We start from the raw sequence: 16,460 nt of genomic DNA on the forward strand, positions 1-16,460 counted from the left end.
TTTCTGATTCTATTTTTATCTCTCTCTCTCTCTTTAAATATATATCCTTGTTTTAATATTTCCATCAATGCTTCTATCAATTCTCATATGTATATTTTGTTTTCTCCTTCCGCTTTCGTTTTTATGAATTTTTATGTATTTCTATAAGTTTTAATTCTTCTTTCACTCTCTTTTCTATCACGTACAGTGGCGTAACTACGGGGGGGCATGGGGGGGCACGTGCCCCCCAATCGGCTGACCAAAAAAAAAAAAAAAAAAAAAAAAAAACGGGGAAAAGGAGAAAAAGAGGGAGAAAGAAAGAGAAACGTATAGTGGGAAAAAAGACATTATTGTTCATTATAATGTTATATTATTTCATAATAATATGTTATGTTATATTACATAAGAAACATTTTTCATAACTTAATGAAACATAATTTGCTCAGGGCCTATGTTTTCATTGCTCCTGAAGCTCGCATTGTCTGTTTACCGAGATATATAACCCTGATAAAAAACCTCCCGTTTTCAAGTCAATATATACCAAACTGCCAAATATATTTCCTCGCACTTCGAGTTATTGTTTTATGTACAAGTATGCTTCTTTTTCATGACTAAAGTGATTGCCCCATTTTAAGGTCTTAATATAAAACATTTCCTGTCCGTGCTTACGTTAGCAGTAGCGGATTGGTGAAATATGTCTGCTCTCAATGAATTCCTAGAATCAGTCCTTAAAATGTTCCTTTTTCTGATCTGAATATCAAAAAATTTCACCTCGCGCTTCGCGCTCGCACCGTTTGGTTAGTGAACTACGTATGGTCTTCGTGAATTCCTACAAACAAGCCTTAAAATGCCCCTCTTCAGGTCTGAATTTCCTAAATTTTCAGCTCGCGCTTCGCGCTCGCAAGATTTGATTAGTGAGATGGGTATGTTAATCATGATTACAAGTGCTTTATGTGCATATGTTTAGATGTAATTCTAACAAAATCAGCAAGCGCTTATTGGCACTCGCATTAGATGACTATGGTGAGATGTGTATACTCTTAACGGATTCCTAAAATATAGTCCTTAAAATCTTCCCGTTTGGGGTCAATATTTACAAAAATTTCAGCTCGCGCTTCACGCTCGCATTATTTAGCGAGACAGGTACGTATCATGATTACAAAAGAATTTTATAATGTCCTTTTTTAGGTCTGAATATCAAAAATTTTAAGCTCGCGCTTCGCGCTCGCATTATTTGACCAGTGAGATACATATCCGTTTAATGGCACTGTCCTTAAAATGTCTCTATTAGGTCAGTATACCTGGCAACTGGGCGCGCTGCGCTCACTAAGTGACTCAAAATTTTTGCTCGTGCCCCCCCAATGCCGTGACCCACGGTACGCCACTGATCACGTAAATAAACAAATTAAAAAAAAGTAAACATTTTTATGATATATTGGTGGCAGAAAGATATGAGCGTCCAGTAAATACGTTTAGACTTATGTTTCTTCTGTAAGGTAATGCAGAAAATGAAACGATCGAACATTCATTTTGGAATTGTCCATTTACAGATTTTTCATTTTGAACGGAAAAAGTGTAATGGGTGCGTTATCAAAAAATATTCTCTTTTTCATCCTTTTCTAGTTATTGCAAAGAAATCTATTTATCTTAGATGAAAATCATGTACACCAACAGTTTCTGTGATTGTGTTTATTTGTTAACTAGATCGATCGTATAAAATGGAAACATTTACAGCTATTCGAAATAACAAAAGGAGTGTCCACGAACGCAGATGGCGAGACATGAATTGATACAGTGGTTATCCATATGCACTTATATGCTACGTAACTGTTATGTAATTTCTTATGATGTATCATTTGTACTTGTTCAACTCTATTGAATTGAATGTACCTTGAAGTGACCAATAAAACATCATTTTAATACCAAAAAAAACAGCGGCACAAAAAATGAAAGAAAAAAAAAGAGGAGAGAAAAGTGGGCAAGCGGAGGGGAAGAAAAGGGAATAGGTATAATATAAAATAAAATAAGAGGAGGAAGACAAGTGAATGAAACGTGAGGGGAAGACCTGGAAAATATAAATTCTTCCATATCATACATTTTTCGCTAGGTCGGTGCTCCCTGGCATTGCCTGTTCATCTTGCGTAAGAACATTATTATAATGGAGTTTAAAATACTGCACAGTATTATCAGTGGCGTATCTAGGACAAACGGCGCCCGGGGCAAGCGCTAAAATCGCGCCTCTTGAGTGTATTATACACTCGACCGGTCAGTGCGAGAGTGAATATTTTTTCAATATCAAGACGGAATATTATAAGTTTTTTTATTTTCATGAAAATTGTGTGTATCTAATTATCGTAAACAATGAATGCGAGCGCTAAGCACGAGCTGAAAAATATTGATATTCAGACCTGAAAAGGGAACATGTAAAAAGACCCTTTTTAGAAAAGAGATGATAGGTATATCTCTGTAAATAAATCGACCTAATACGAGGGCGAAGCGCGAGCCTATTTTGTAATCATTAACATGATGCATATCTAAACATGCTAAACAAGTAATGCGAGCGCGAGCTGAATATGATTGATATCGAGACCGGCAGTCGGGACATTTTAGGGAGAAATAATCTCACGATAACTAAGCAATTATATAATGCAAGCAGGATGGGTAAGCTGAAATTTGTAGGAATTCATGAGAAGTATAATATCTGATCGGCGTAATATATATATCTTCAGCGCATTGATTTCTTTGTGGTGAGTTTCACAATCCGTATGCCCATGAACAGACGTGTTTTTCACGACTGTTTCAGAAACGGATTTTGAATTCGCTTTTTTTTTTGTCACATCATGGGCACTGACGAAGAGTGTGACTTTACCTTTCATTTTTGAGAGCTATGCTCCTTTTAAAATCTACGATTTTATTTCTACGGCATTTTCTAAACCATTTGTGATTATATATATATATATATATGTATATATTTATTTATTTATTTATTTATTTATGTCCTCACCTAAAAAGGGTCGAAGGTCGTTTTAATGAATGTTTGTAAACTTAATGAAGAGGATTTGTATCTCCCTTTTAGTCAAATCAGCACGTGGTGAAACGCTTTGACAATTGAATCAGAAAATGTGTTTTTCAGAACTGTTTGTAAGAATAAAATGAAGAATAATGTAACAAAATGCAAACCCGCAAATAGACTAGATGAAAAGTTATGACATTTGCGTTTGAAAAGGAATTTTTTTGTAAGGAGTATTGGAATTCTTGAAGAGAGTATATATATCACTAATCAAAAGTTGGCACGAATTCATCCCTGGGTAAAGACATGCAAGATTGATTTTCTAAATGTGTTGGAAACTGCATTACCATGGTAATAGCATGGGACGGGGGTATTAATCACCTTCAGTGGTTTTCCTTTTCTGCGCCTTAATTTATTCCTTTTCTTTTTCTCTTCATTTTTTGTTTTCCTTTTCTTTATTTGCGCCCCCTGAAAATGGTGCCCGGGGCACGTGCCCCCTTGCCCCCCCCCCCCCCCCCGCTAGATACGTCAATTACAATTTTATAACAGATTAAGCAAACAACAGGTGTAAATTAATAATAAATCACACAACAGCAACATGAGTCGAGTCAGCACATGTACCGAACACGTAGGGCTGCTATAGTAGAATGACGAAAATATATGACGAAATGATGATTGGCCGAGATGGCAATTGGACCTATTGGTGATTAGACCAAATGGCAATTAAATGGCAATTAGAAATGATTGTTAGACGAAATGGGTTTAGACTAAGTGACAGAGGACCAACTGCAGTTAGACCAAATGGAATAGACAGTGGCGTACCGTGGGTCACGGCATTGGGGGGGGGGGCACCAGCAAAAATTATGAGTCACTTATAGAGCGCGCGAAGCTCGCTCAGTTGCTAGGTATACTGACATAATAGGGACATTTAAAGGACAGTGTCATTAAACGGATATGTATCTCACTGATCACATAATGCGAGCGCGAAGCGCGAGCTGAAATTTTTGTATATATTGACCCCAAACGGACATTTTAAGGACAATATTTTAGGAATGCATTAATTAAGAGTATACATATCTCACCATAGTCATCTAATGCGAGTACAAAGCGCTTGCTGATATTGTTAGAATAATATACATCTAAACACATGAAGCACTTGTAGTCATTGTAATCATAATTAACATACGCATCTCACTAATCAAATATTGCGAGCGCGAAGCGCGAGCTGAAAATTTAGGAAAGTCAGACCTGAAGAGGGATATTTCAAGGCTTGTTTGTAGGAATTCACGTAGATCATATGTAGTTCACTAACCAAATGATGCGAACGCGAAGCGCGAGCTGAAATTTTTGTATATATTGACCCAAAAGAGGGATAAGGACTATTTATTTTTTTAAAGGATTCCATTAAGAGTACAGATATCTCACCATAGTCATCTAATGCGAGTGCCAAGCGAATGCTGATTTTGTTAGAATTCACGTAGACCATGCGTATTTCACTAACCAAATGATGCGAGCGCGAAGCGCAAGCTGAAATTTTTTACATTCAGATCAGAAAAAGGGACATTTTAAGGACTGATTTTAGAAAATTCATGAAGAACAGACATATCTCACCAATCCACGAATGCGAACGTAAGTACGGACAGGAAATGGTTTATATTAAGACCTTAAAATCGGGCAATCACTTTAAGTAGTCATGAAAAAAAAAGTATATGTCACTACATAAAACAATAATAATTCGAAGTCTAAGAAAATATATTTGGTGTATATTGACTTGAAAACGGGAGGTTTTAGTACAAGAAGATTATATATATTGTTAAACAGGCAATGCGAGCACCAGGAAAAATGAAGACTAGGCCCTGTGCAAATTATGTTTCATAAAGTTATAATTTATTTATGTAATATAACATAAGATAATCATAATATAATATACCATTATAATTAACAATAATTTCTTCTTTCCCACTACGTTTCTTTCCCTTTCTCCCTCTTTTTCTCCTTTTCCCCGTTTTTTTTTTTTTGGCCAGCCGATTGGGGGGGGGGGGGCACGTGCTCCCCATGCCCCCCCGTAGTTACGCCACTGGGAATAGATGAAATAAAAGTAGACTAAGTGGATTAGACCATTTGCCTTTAGACCAGTTGGCTATCGTGGAGCGTTGTGGCCTATAAAAGTGGATTAGTCTTCGGACTTTGAAACAGAGGGTCGTGGGTTCGAATCCCAGCCATGGCGTAATTTCCTTCGGCAAGAAATTCATCCACATTGTGCTGCACTCGACCCAGGTGAGGTGAATGGGTACCCGGCAGGATTTATTCCTTGAACGCTTTATCGCCTATTAATATGGCGGCTTAGTTATCATAATATTATACCAAGTATCAAAGCGCAGTTGAGTATATGCACATAGTAACTGCGCTATATAAATGGACATATTAGTATTATTATTATTATTATTGGACTAAATGGTAATAGACGTAATAAAAATGGACAAAGTGGCTATTGGGCCAATTGGCAAAAATGCAATAGACCAAATGGCTATTAGACCAATCGATAATAGACGAAATGGTTATTAGACCAACTGGCTATTGGACTAAATGGTAAATGGACGAAATGGTAATGGATAGTGGACCAACTGATGGTAGACGAAATGACATTAGACCATTTGGCAGTATATGGCAATAAACCGCCACTGCTGGATGGTAGCGGGGATCGGACGGGGAGGGATGCTGCATGCATATACCATACACAGTAAAAAAAAATAGCACGTTGTTTAAGCCTGTCACTCTAACAACAGGTTGTATAAACTTTTCTGTAATTTACTCTTTAAACAACTTGTTTAAAAAGTTTCAACAGCTGTTTAAAAAGTTTAAACGGTAGTTGTTAGAGTGACAGGCTTAAACAACTTGCTTAAAATTTTAAACAGCGTTTTTACAGTGTATACAGCACCTCCCAGACCGGGTTGACAAATAGGCAAAACAAATATTAATAATAATAATAAATGGTTATTACTCCCCAAAATAATGAGGGAGATTTGTAAACAATAACCCCCCCCTTTTTTGTTGGGGGGGGTGGCTTGTCGGAATTCTTTCTGACGACAAAACTCCAGCAATTGTACCCCAGTGACTGGTCGCCATTAATTTCCAACAAACAACAACCCAGTATTAAAAAATCTTTCACAGGGCCCTGAACGGCGTACACACCTGTTCTGATTTGTTCATTTTTTGTTTTTTTTTTCATATGATTTGGGGTAAAGTTTTTTTTTCGATTAAGGAAAAAGTGAAACGAACATTGATTTGGTAGTTGACAGTCATAATTTAGGTGCCAACCGAGATACAAATTAAACCAATTATCATAATACACAACAGCTGTGTATAATAGCTGCATGTATACACTTGATTGGGGGTTTGTGCATGTCTTGCAGGGACGGATCCAGCCTTTGCCAATAGGGAGGGGGGCGGACATTTTCTCAGCCATATTTTCCCCGATCGGCCGCTCGAAGATGATTTTTTGTTTATTTGAAGTGGTAGTCCTAATAGTCACTTCTTAGCTTTATTCTTATAAATCAACATAAAAAAAATAATATCATAATCCTTATTTATACAGTGCGTATAAAAAAAAGTTTACACTTAGAAAAAATCCTGTAAAATTATACATTTGTAATATCCTGAAGATTTTTCCACATTTTAACATTGGTACAGATCCATTTAAGCAAATTACGAACTGTCGAAAAATATTTCCGCTTGAGTGAGCACCACTTACTTTTGAAAAGTTAGTGAAAAATGATTTGCGCAGAACTTTAAAATTAGTTATGCGAATAAAAGTAGACCTTAATCATGAATAACACATTAAATTTAGCTAGTAAAATTGATTTGAAGATATCTTTTACCTTTTTTAACTTGTTTCCTTGCCCAAAACACTTTGAAGAGTGCATTGCGCCCCAACCTAATCCCCCACACACCCTTAAGGCCATCGTGACGATATTTGCTTTACACTGAGCTGTGATTTACTTGAAATGGCGTAGGCTTGAATTTCATTTTGTTAATCATTGTAAAGCTTGCAAAAAGTGTGGAGAAACAAGTATTAAATGAAAAATGAAATGTAAACCCACTTTAAATGATAAAAACTTAGTGAAAAAATGCTGGAGATGTCTGATATAAACTTTTGTTCAGATTCAGTTATTTCCTCAGATCCAGCTGGCACAAAAAGGGTAAAGGTTGTGCTTACTAAGTGTTGAAATTTCAATTTGGGTGGCAAAATTGTTACAAAATGCTTAAATGTATCCCTTTTATTTCAATTACTAAAAGTGCAAGGGAAATGTATGAGAAATATTTCGCAGGTTAAGTTTGATTTCGCCCTTTCCCCTTGACACAGCGTGAAAATGAGCATGTCTGCGCAAACAGATTTCTGCGAGCTTTACACAAATGGACAGTGTTCACTCAAGTGTAACATTCTGTCAAAATGTTTACTTTCATTGGATAGATGAGACCCAAACCCAAGAATATTTGTGAAAAAAATACCCACATGTTGTATATTTTTTTAATTCCCAGGGCTTTTTCAAAGTGTAAACTTTTTTTTGATACGCACTGCAATGCGAGCGCGAGCTAATTTTTATTTCATTTTATGTATTTTGTGACAAAATTTGAACATTCTGGGCAATAGTGAATAAAGAAGCTTTAATCGGAGGTAATAATAATTTGTAAACAAATTTTCGGCATTTTAGCTCCCATGTGTTCAAGATCGCATGCTCGATCTGTAATGAAAATCATAAGTCAGAAAAAATTGGAACCAGTGCATGGGATTCGAACCTGTCATCTACTGCTTGCCGGGCAGCGACTCAACCACCAGGCTATTCTGGTTCACGGCTAAGTAACGATGAACTGGAATTAAAATACCCTCTATCCTCTTCTTCTGACTCATTAATATTTTTTAATTATTTATTTTCTGACTCATTAATATGCAAATGCATTTACTATCTATTGTCCCCGGCGGACGGCATTTGCATATTAATGAGTCAGAAAAAAGAGGACAGAGGGTATTTGTATTCCAGTTCATTAACAATCAAAATAATGCGAGCGCGAAGCGTGAGCTATACCTAAAGAACGGAAATTCTAAGCACTTTTTGTAATTTAAACAGTGAAGATTATTGATGCAAGCGCGAAGCGCGAACGGAAAATTTCGAGATTAGACCTAAAAACGAGACACTCTATTCATGTTTTGTAAATCATGAAAAGGATGAGTATATAATTGGGGATCTTACCTTAAAGGGATGGTCCGGGCTGAAAGTATTTATACCTTAATTAATAAAATATAAGTCACTGAGCAAAATGCCGAAAATTTCATCAAAATCGGATAAAAAAAAACAAAGTTATTAAATTTTAAAGTTAAGCAATATTTTGTGAAAACAATCGTCATGAATATTCATTATGTGGGCTGATGATGTCAAATCCCCACTTGTTCTTTTGTATTTTATTATATGAAATTAGGTTTATTCAATTTTTTTTCCTCCAAGAACTAGAAAAATTGGATTGACAACTGATTTAGTGCATTAGATATTTATTGCTACAACTTATTTCATTATAAGGGAGATATATTATTCACACAAGTATGAAATAATGAAAAAATATTATTTTATGTATATAACATAAGAAAACGGAAAGTGGAGATGTGACATCATCAGCCCAGCTAATGAATATTCATGACGACTGTTTTCACAAAATTGCTAAACTTTAAAATTCAATAACTTAATTATTTGTTATCCGACTTTGATGAAATTTTCGGCATTTTGCTCAGAGAATTCTACTCTCTGTATTAAGATATAAATATTTTCAGCCCGGACCATCCCTTTAAGAAAATTGATCATTATTCTGTTATATTTTCATTCCAAATTATTCCGATCTATGGCTGTTGGACCATACGAAGTGAATTCTACTCATAGAGATATATACTACATCTCTATGATTCTACTCTATGTATTAACATATAAATATTTTCAGCACGGACCATCCCTTTAATAATTTGAGCGCAAAGCGCGAGCATAAAATGTTTATATATGTTTTGAACTGATATTGAAAAGGTAAAGAATGGAAAATTTTAATCGATTTTTTTAATGGTGAACAAGATAGCTATGTAACTGAACATTGATGCGAGCCCCCCCCCCACCCCCTGGATCCGCCTATGTTATAAACATTTTATCTTTCCTTATATTTTTTCTTCTTTACTTTTATATTTTTTACTTACATAGCAAAGCAGAAAGGGAGGTACGCAACTACGCACTGAGAAAACAAATTTCAAAAACAAAAACAAAACAGGACAAAAAAAACCCCAAAACAACACTTTTATTTGCTAGTCTTGTGTGAAAACTCACTGGTTGATCAAAGATTTAATCAGAGTCTGTGCATGCAGACTAGTTTGCCGGTACGGTAGCAACACATGCATATGATGTATATGTAAACAATCTCTCGATCGGCTAGCTCAAAATGGCACAGGCAGAAGAAAAAGAAAGTGCTGGTAAATATCGTTTACTTTTAGCTTGGTCATCTATATTTCTAACATAATGAACTTTGAAAATTATTTTGGGAATTGGTAGAAAGAAAAATGTCGTTACCCACGTATATCTGTAATGAAGTAAATTTAAAAACTTGCAATTGATTTCTCGTCGTGTTTGGAAACTGGCATGGCTCAGCTCAGGAGCGAGCCGCTCTCACGTACCGTACCGCCAACTAGCCCGTACCCCTATACCCAGCCGCGGCTGGCTGTCCGCTAGGCTTCTTACCACTTTACTGCGGCAGCTGGCAGCCCATGGCTAGCCACCGCACCAAGCAAGGCCAAGGGTAGACCAAAAGCTTCGGTCTCTGTTATGTTGGTTGTTCCGCTGAACTCCGTTGGCTCCACTCACCAATTACAGAGACCGAAGTTCTAACTCGATCTGTACAGGGACTCAATCAATGGCCATATTTGGCATAGGCTATATCATATGTTTATGTATTAAATTCGGATATACCAGGTCCAGGAAAGTGAAGTTGCGCGACAGCCGAAGTAAGTCACTGTTTTGTGTCCTTTTAAATTTATTTTCCCCGTTTTGGTGCATTTAAGGCCAAACAGAATAATAATCTTTATTTTGGTCCAGTTCTTTTCATATTTTATGAAATAAAGACAAAAATCGATGAGCACCATCGGGGGGGATTTTGCATTTTTAACCCCCTAATGGCAGCTGCACGATCGCGAGCCGTCTGTGTATGAGGAGAAATTTTAAAAAATGTTTTAAACTCCTCGAAGCAGACAGCTGCCAGCTGTCTATACTGTATACAAATGTATGACTTATATGACGGGTATATGATAGCCTGGAATTTCATTCCATATCATTATATACTTAGATCTTTAAAAAAAGTTTTATATGAAAGAACCAAATTCCGATCCATATGTTTATTTGATCGGACACCTATAAATAAAAATAAATTTTCCTTAAAAATAGCAAAATCCACAAAAATATTTTTTTCCCATATCACTGTTATCAGTTTGTGCACGGTAACTTGGGGTATAGTGCCCCAAAATAGAGCAATGAGAGAAAAATGTGATGACTGGTGCTCCTAAAGTTTAATATTTGAAGAAGTTGATCAAATAGGATTTCAAATTGTTGATTTGTTGAATGAATCAAGATGGGGATACCCCTATATACTGTCATTTATTGGGATTGAGCAAACTTGTACATTTAAATAAAGTTACAGGTAGATTTTCGCTAAGTAATATTTTTAATAACTTTAACACAGAATCACTGCTTGCGGATATTCAGAAGAAAATTACAGATGCATTTGATATCTTCGACCATGAGTCTAATAAGACTGTTGATGTTAGGTGAGTAAATGATTAAATATTGATTGAATCGAATATGATAATTGGGTAATGTTTGTAGCTTGTGGGTGGTATAGTTTCCTGTTTTAGTTTCATATATTTTCTCTTTATGTTGGGCAATCTTTTTGGACTAAATTCTTTCACTAAAGTAAAAAAACCTTTTTTCAAAGTACCATATTTCTCATTGATACATGTATGCTCAGGTGGACCTTGATTTGATGTTTCCTGAAAATTTTGTTTGGCTTTTGGGAATCTTTTTTAAGGTAGGGTAGTTAGTTGTACAAACCAATAAGCTTGGAAAGAGTGGTCTGAATTGGAAGCCTTACAGTCCTGACTGGACTTACGTATCAAAGGCCCGAATTCAGAACTTAGAACTTCTTTGCTTGGCTTTATAATGGCAACCAGTCAGAAATGATTTCTAATAGCTTCTTTTATATTCTTTTAGATTTTTCCCCCTTATTTTTTTTTCCAAGATGTATTTGCAGTGCTAGACTTGTCCCAAGACCCTCTTTTTTATTCAAGATTTATTCAGGGTCTATGCCTGCAGACAGGAGTAATGATACCTTCCTCTTATTTTTACTATTATTGAGTTAGGTTGAACAGTAATAGACAGAAGTATTGGCTGAAAGCGTAGGATATATAATAAAGTTGTGCAACCATAAGTGAAAACAGTTTTTTATTAGAAACTAAGATGTAGAACAGGATACTCATCCTACAATTAATCATGTATGCTAATAATGATATTAATTTTAATTGAGAAACCATATAAATTCACATTCAACTTTCCAAGTTGCTGTAGTTGTCATATTTACACTTGCGATTATCTTAATTACTGCATGTGATGTTGTTAATGTGATTGTTTTTTTTTTTCTTCATGTGTTACAGGGAGATTGGGACCATTATCAGGTCATTAGGTTGCTGTCCTAGTGAAGGTGAACTCCATGATCTTTTGTCTGAGATGGAAGAGGAGGAGCCCACAGGATACATCAAGTATGATCGTTACAAGCCAATCATGCGAGAAGTTCTCATGGAACGCAAGTAAGTTAAATGAGAGTGGAAGTATAGATGAGATGGATGACAATCTGGGTTGCAGGTGCATCAGTGCTCTTTATATCCTAACTTTACTCATCATTAAATCAGAATGTAAATTGTTAACTGACTGACATTCTCCTCCTCTTTCTTACTTATTGTCACTATCTAAACAATTGTATTAATGTCATCATCAAGATCATCAGGTCAGGTGTATCTTGCTATAATCTGAATACATTTATCATTTTTACCCCTAACTGCTATATCTTTTGATGGAAATTTTTGTATGACAATGTTTTCTAGCAAAAAGAATCAATGTAAAAGATAAACGTTATAAATTGTTTTGATGATGCTCCTTCTATAGTGTTTAAAAAGTTCAAGTATTAGAGAGAAAGATAACAGATGGGAATGACAGGGGATGTCATCATGTGTTGGGCAGTGTTTCATTTTCATATTTCGTCTTATTTTTATTTTTTGAAAATGTTTCTTTGAAGATTCAAGCCATCCCCTGAGGATCAGCTTGTCAAGGCATTTGAAGTACTAGATGTTGAAAAGAAAGGCCATCTTACAGTTGAAGAGGTGACAAAACTCATGTCTGAAGAAGGTAATACCACTTTCTTTCATTTCATGCTAAACCTTTGTATAATTGTAATTTGCAATGATCATGGCCATACGCAGACATTTTTCGCCGGGGGGGAGGGGCAGCAACTTTTTTGAAAAAAAAAATTGAAAGCAAGGGAGTGAAGTGACAGAACTTGTCATCGAGGCGGTTTTGCAATTTGTAAGGTGAAATTGAAGTATTTTGTGCATACGGTACTTTTGGTGAAATTCATGAAAACTTTCAGAAAAAATGTAAGTTTTCAAAATAATCATAAGATATATTTTATAAAGGTGAAATAACAGAATGTAATTAAGATAGAGTATTTCACTTGTGCACAGTGATTTGAGTAGACCTTTTGAACTAAATCATGTTTAAAAAAAATCTGCTTGAAACGTATTGCAGTTTGCTCCCTGTATTTCTTGTGTGTGGAAAAGCTTTTAAAAAAAACGTAGTTTGATATGTATACATAGTATGAGCCATTGAAAACAGGACAAAATTTGTTACTAATCGTTGAGGAAATATGGAAAAGAAGTAAAATAAAATATTTTTTAAAAGGTGGGATGGTAAGAGATAACTTTGACCACTCTTAAGCAAATCTTGAACATTGCTTCTTTGTTTTTATTACTTTATCACTGTATGTTCAATTGAGGATTCTCCAAGTGTTCAGGGGATTCCACATCAATTGCACCCTTGCCTGGATCCACTACTCTTGAAAGGCAAAAACAATACATCTCCATGATATATTGCCTGTAATTCAATTTTGCTTTGTCAAAATCACCTCTTGCTATTGTGTCTATTAAAAGATAATATTCTATTGACTATTTGTGACTAATAAACTTTTTAATATATTTATTCAAATACATGTATTTAAGTAGTATTCCAAGTCCGTATTCAACGTATTGAAAATTTTAATTTGATTTTACAGGAGAGCCATTCACACAAGAAGAACTTGAGGAGATGCTTTCAGCTGCTGTGGACCCAGAGAAAGGGGTGGTCCTGTATAAAGATTATGCTTCAATGATGACACTTGATGCAGAAATGTGATTCCCATCCTTTTTTTACATTATCACTAAATGAAATGTCAGTGATGAATTTCAGTGATTTTGAACAGTGTCCAAGGAAAATATTGTGTTTTTTATTGCTGCAAAACATTTGAATCACCAAACGGAAGACAAATTGTTTCAAGTCTGTCCAAGGTCATATGCACTGAACACAAATAAGTATGTAATGGACTATACAGAGGTGGTTAGTCCGACCGTTTCAGCTGTTTGTTATTTTTTCAATATTGAGGGCATTTGAAGAGTAATCCTTTGCTGAGAAACATTTCTTGATCCGATATTCTTCCTGAATACCATGATAAGAAATGCTCACAATGCTATTAATCATCTTTCTTTTCCACAACTGTTATTTCTTTTGAAAAAAAAGATAAATACTTACAGAGTTTTTCACACCAAGTACCTCAATGCAGTTTAGACCATATTTGTCAACTTTACTTGGCCTTGAAAGTCATTTGTAGCTCTGAATAGGAAGTTGCAAATGTCAAATGAAAAACTGAAAATGTTTTCTATTTTAGGATAGAAAATATTAAATGCACATGAGTCAAAACTGAGTTCAAAGATGCCCAGCTTTCAGCAGGCCTGCATAACATATAGTAATAGATTCCAAAAACAAGTTTCATGATGAGCAAAATAAATATATGGCTCAGCTTTTCTGCAAAATAAATGTTAATTCAGCTTTGCTGGTCAGAGCTCATCCAATTAATTATTTGAGGTGAAAAAGAAGGTGACTCAAATGTGCTTTTCACATATTTAAGAGTGGCACAAATACATTGTATTAGTTTTGTTCTGCCATGTGGAATTTGAAATGACATTGCTATACGGGGCACAGCATGCAGACTATGATGATCATAAAATAGGTCTAAAGAATATTGCTCTTGATTTAAATTACAGTAATTGCAGCATCTTTCCAGCTCTATGAGTGAAACTGCAAATGAACATTGGGAGTCATTTTGGCTTCATAGGATTTAAATCTAGTTATACAAACAAATGATCCGTTTTGCTAAGGAAAATATACATTCTATTGAATCTCCAATGTTATTTTATGTATTAAATGATTATAGTGATATATCATGTATAGTTTATAAGTGTAAATAACTGTAAATAAAAGACACACAAAACTGATCAGCATGACTTGAACCAATCTTGTTGAATGTACAGTACTAGTAATTAGAAAAAAAGTTTCAATAAATTTCTATAGGAAAGATGCACCGGAGTGGATTTAAGCTGTGATCCAAATCTGTGCTGAAATAATGAATAGTCAAAATTAGATGGAATGCCAAGTATGCTGGCAAACTAGACCTGATGTACTGCAAGAATTGCATCTTTTTACTGTTAGGTTTCAGTTGCACTAAGGTGCAAAACAATGGACTATGCAGATTTTTGTGTACAAACTTATGCTAATTTCATTGCATACATTAGGAAAAGTTCAATTATAAATGTTTGCTTTTGGCAACGGGCGTTAAGTTAATTATTGAGTGAAGCCTGATAATACATGAGATCTGTATAGTCCTATTTTGTACCGTGGTACAATTGAAGCCTCCTTTGTGAATTCTGGTCTAAGAGAGAGTGAAACCAAAAGACAAACAGAAAGGCATGTAAAAAGTAAGATATTAAGATTAAAGGTCAAGTCCACCTCAGAAAAATGTTGATTTGAATCAACAGAGAAAAGTCAGACAAGTATAATGCTGAAAATTACATCAAAATCGGATGTAAAATAAGAAAGTAATGACATTTTTAAAGTTTCGCTTATTTTTCACAAAACAGTGATATGCACAACTTGGTGAGTCAGTCGATGATGTCCATCACTCACTTTTTCTTGTTTTTTTATTGTTTGAATTATACAATATTTCATTTTTTTTAGATTTGACAGTAAGGACTAACTTGACTGAACCATATAGTATTGAACAATGCTTAATTCCACATGTTCAGGGAGGAAGTAATCGTTGTATCCACAGACAATGAGGAAAACAAGAATATTTCATATAATAAAATACAAAAGAAATAGTGAGTGGATGACGTCATAGTCTCCTCATTTGCATACCAGTCAGGATGTACATATAACTGTTTTGTGAAATTAAGTGAAACTTTAAAAGTCATAACTTTTTTATTTTACATCCGATTTTGATGAAATTTTCAGTGTTATGCTTGTTGGATTTTTCTCTTTTTATTCAAATCAACTTTTTGTTGGGGTAGACTTGTCCTTTAAGAAGATTTTTCATTTTGGTTTCTTGTACCATCTCTTTTCTTTGTAAAATTTCCCTTGACATAAATTCAACCTTGTAGACTCAATTCGCAAATTGAAAAAAAAAAGTATGGAGTAAGGTCTGTAATAACCATCCTCAGTGTTTTTTTTAGGGGGTGGGTGTGAATTTCTTACATGACAAGGTATCATTTCCGCTCTCACCCAACATAATGCCGGAATTCCTAGTAACGGATTGTTCAGACATGGTGCAACAAAGCTCAGCAACATTTTGTGTACAGTCATTGTGACATGAGGCGATAAACAATCAGTGATTTCAAGTTCAATGTTGACCTTCTAGTGCTAATGTTGGGCCATCTTTATTTAACTGCAAAGCACCAAACTCAAATGAAGCTGGTCCGGGGGAGGGGGTAATCTTGTGGGGTGTTAAACTATAAATAATACAATTTGGATATTTTTATAAATTCACATTTGGAGTTGGAGCCAAGAAAGGAAATCTGATGTGTGGTACCAAAACATAAACCAACACTGAACTTGAAATCATCCAGTGTTGCAGAGGCAGGAGACTTTCTGTCACCTGGCTACAAAAAGCTGTACACTGATCAAATTAAGTGCACAAGCATGTAAAAAGTTGAACAGACAAACACATCACATGACATGGCTTTGAAATGAAGCCATTACATAGGAGATTCAGGAGTTCCTCTAAGCCACAATTTTTTGCCAACTATGGACAATTTTTGAGA

General features: G+C 35.1%; 1 protein-coding gene across 1 annotated transcript; it reads left to right on the forward strand.

Moving 5' to 3' along the window:
• The first annotated feature begins 9,377 nt into the window (after positions 1 to 9,377).
• Positions 9,378 to 14,639, forward strand: LOC129265901 (dynein regulatory complex protein 8-like). Its single transcript, XM_064102281.1, has 5 exons — positions 9,378 to 9,488; positions 10,748 to 10,832; positions 11,715 to 11,867; positions 12,353 to 12,462; positions 13,385 to 14,639. Exons 1-5 carry the CDS (start codon positions 9,458 to 9,460, stop codon positions 13,501 to 13,503), a joined length of 498 nt encoding a protein of 165 aa, XP_063958351.1. The 5' UTR covers positions 9,378 to 9,457; the 3' UTR covers positions 13,504 to 14,639.
• Positions 14,640 to 16,460: the final 1,821 nt, after the last annotated feature.

Source organism: Lytechinus pictus, chromosome 7 (assembly GCF_037042905.1).
Source record: "Lytechinus pictus isolate F3 Inbred chromosome 7, Lp3.0, whole genome shotgun sequence".
NCBI classification, from domain to species: domain Eukaryota; kingdom Metazoa; phylum Echinodermata; class Echinoidea; order Temnopleuroida; family Toxopneustidae; genus Lytechinus; species Lytechinus pictus.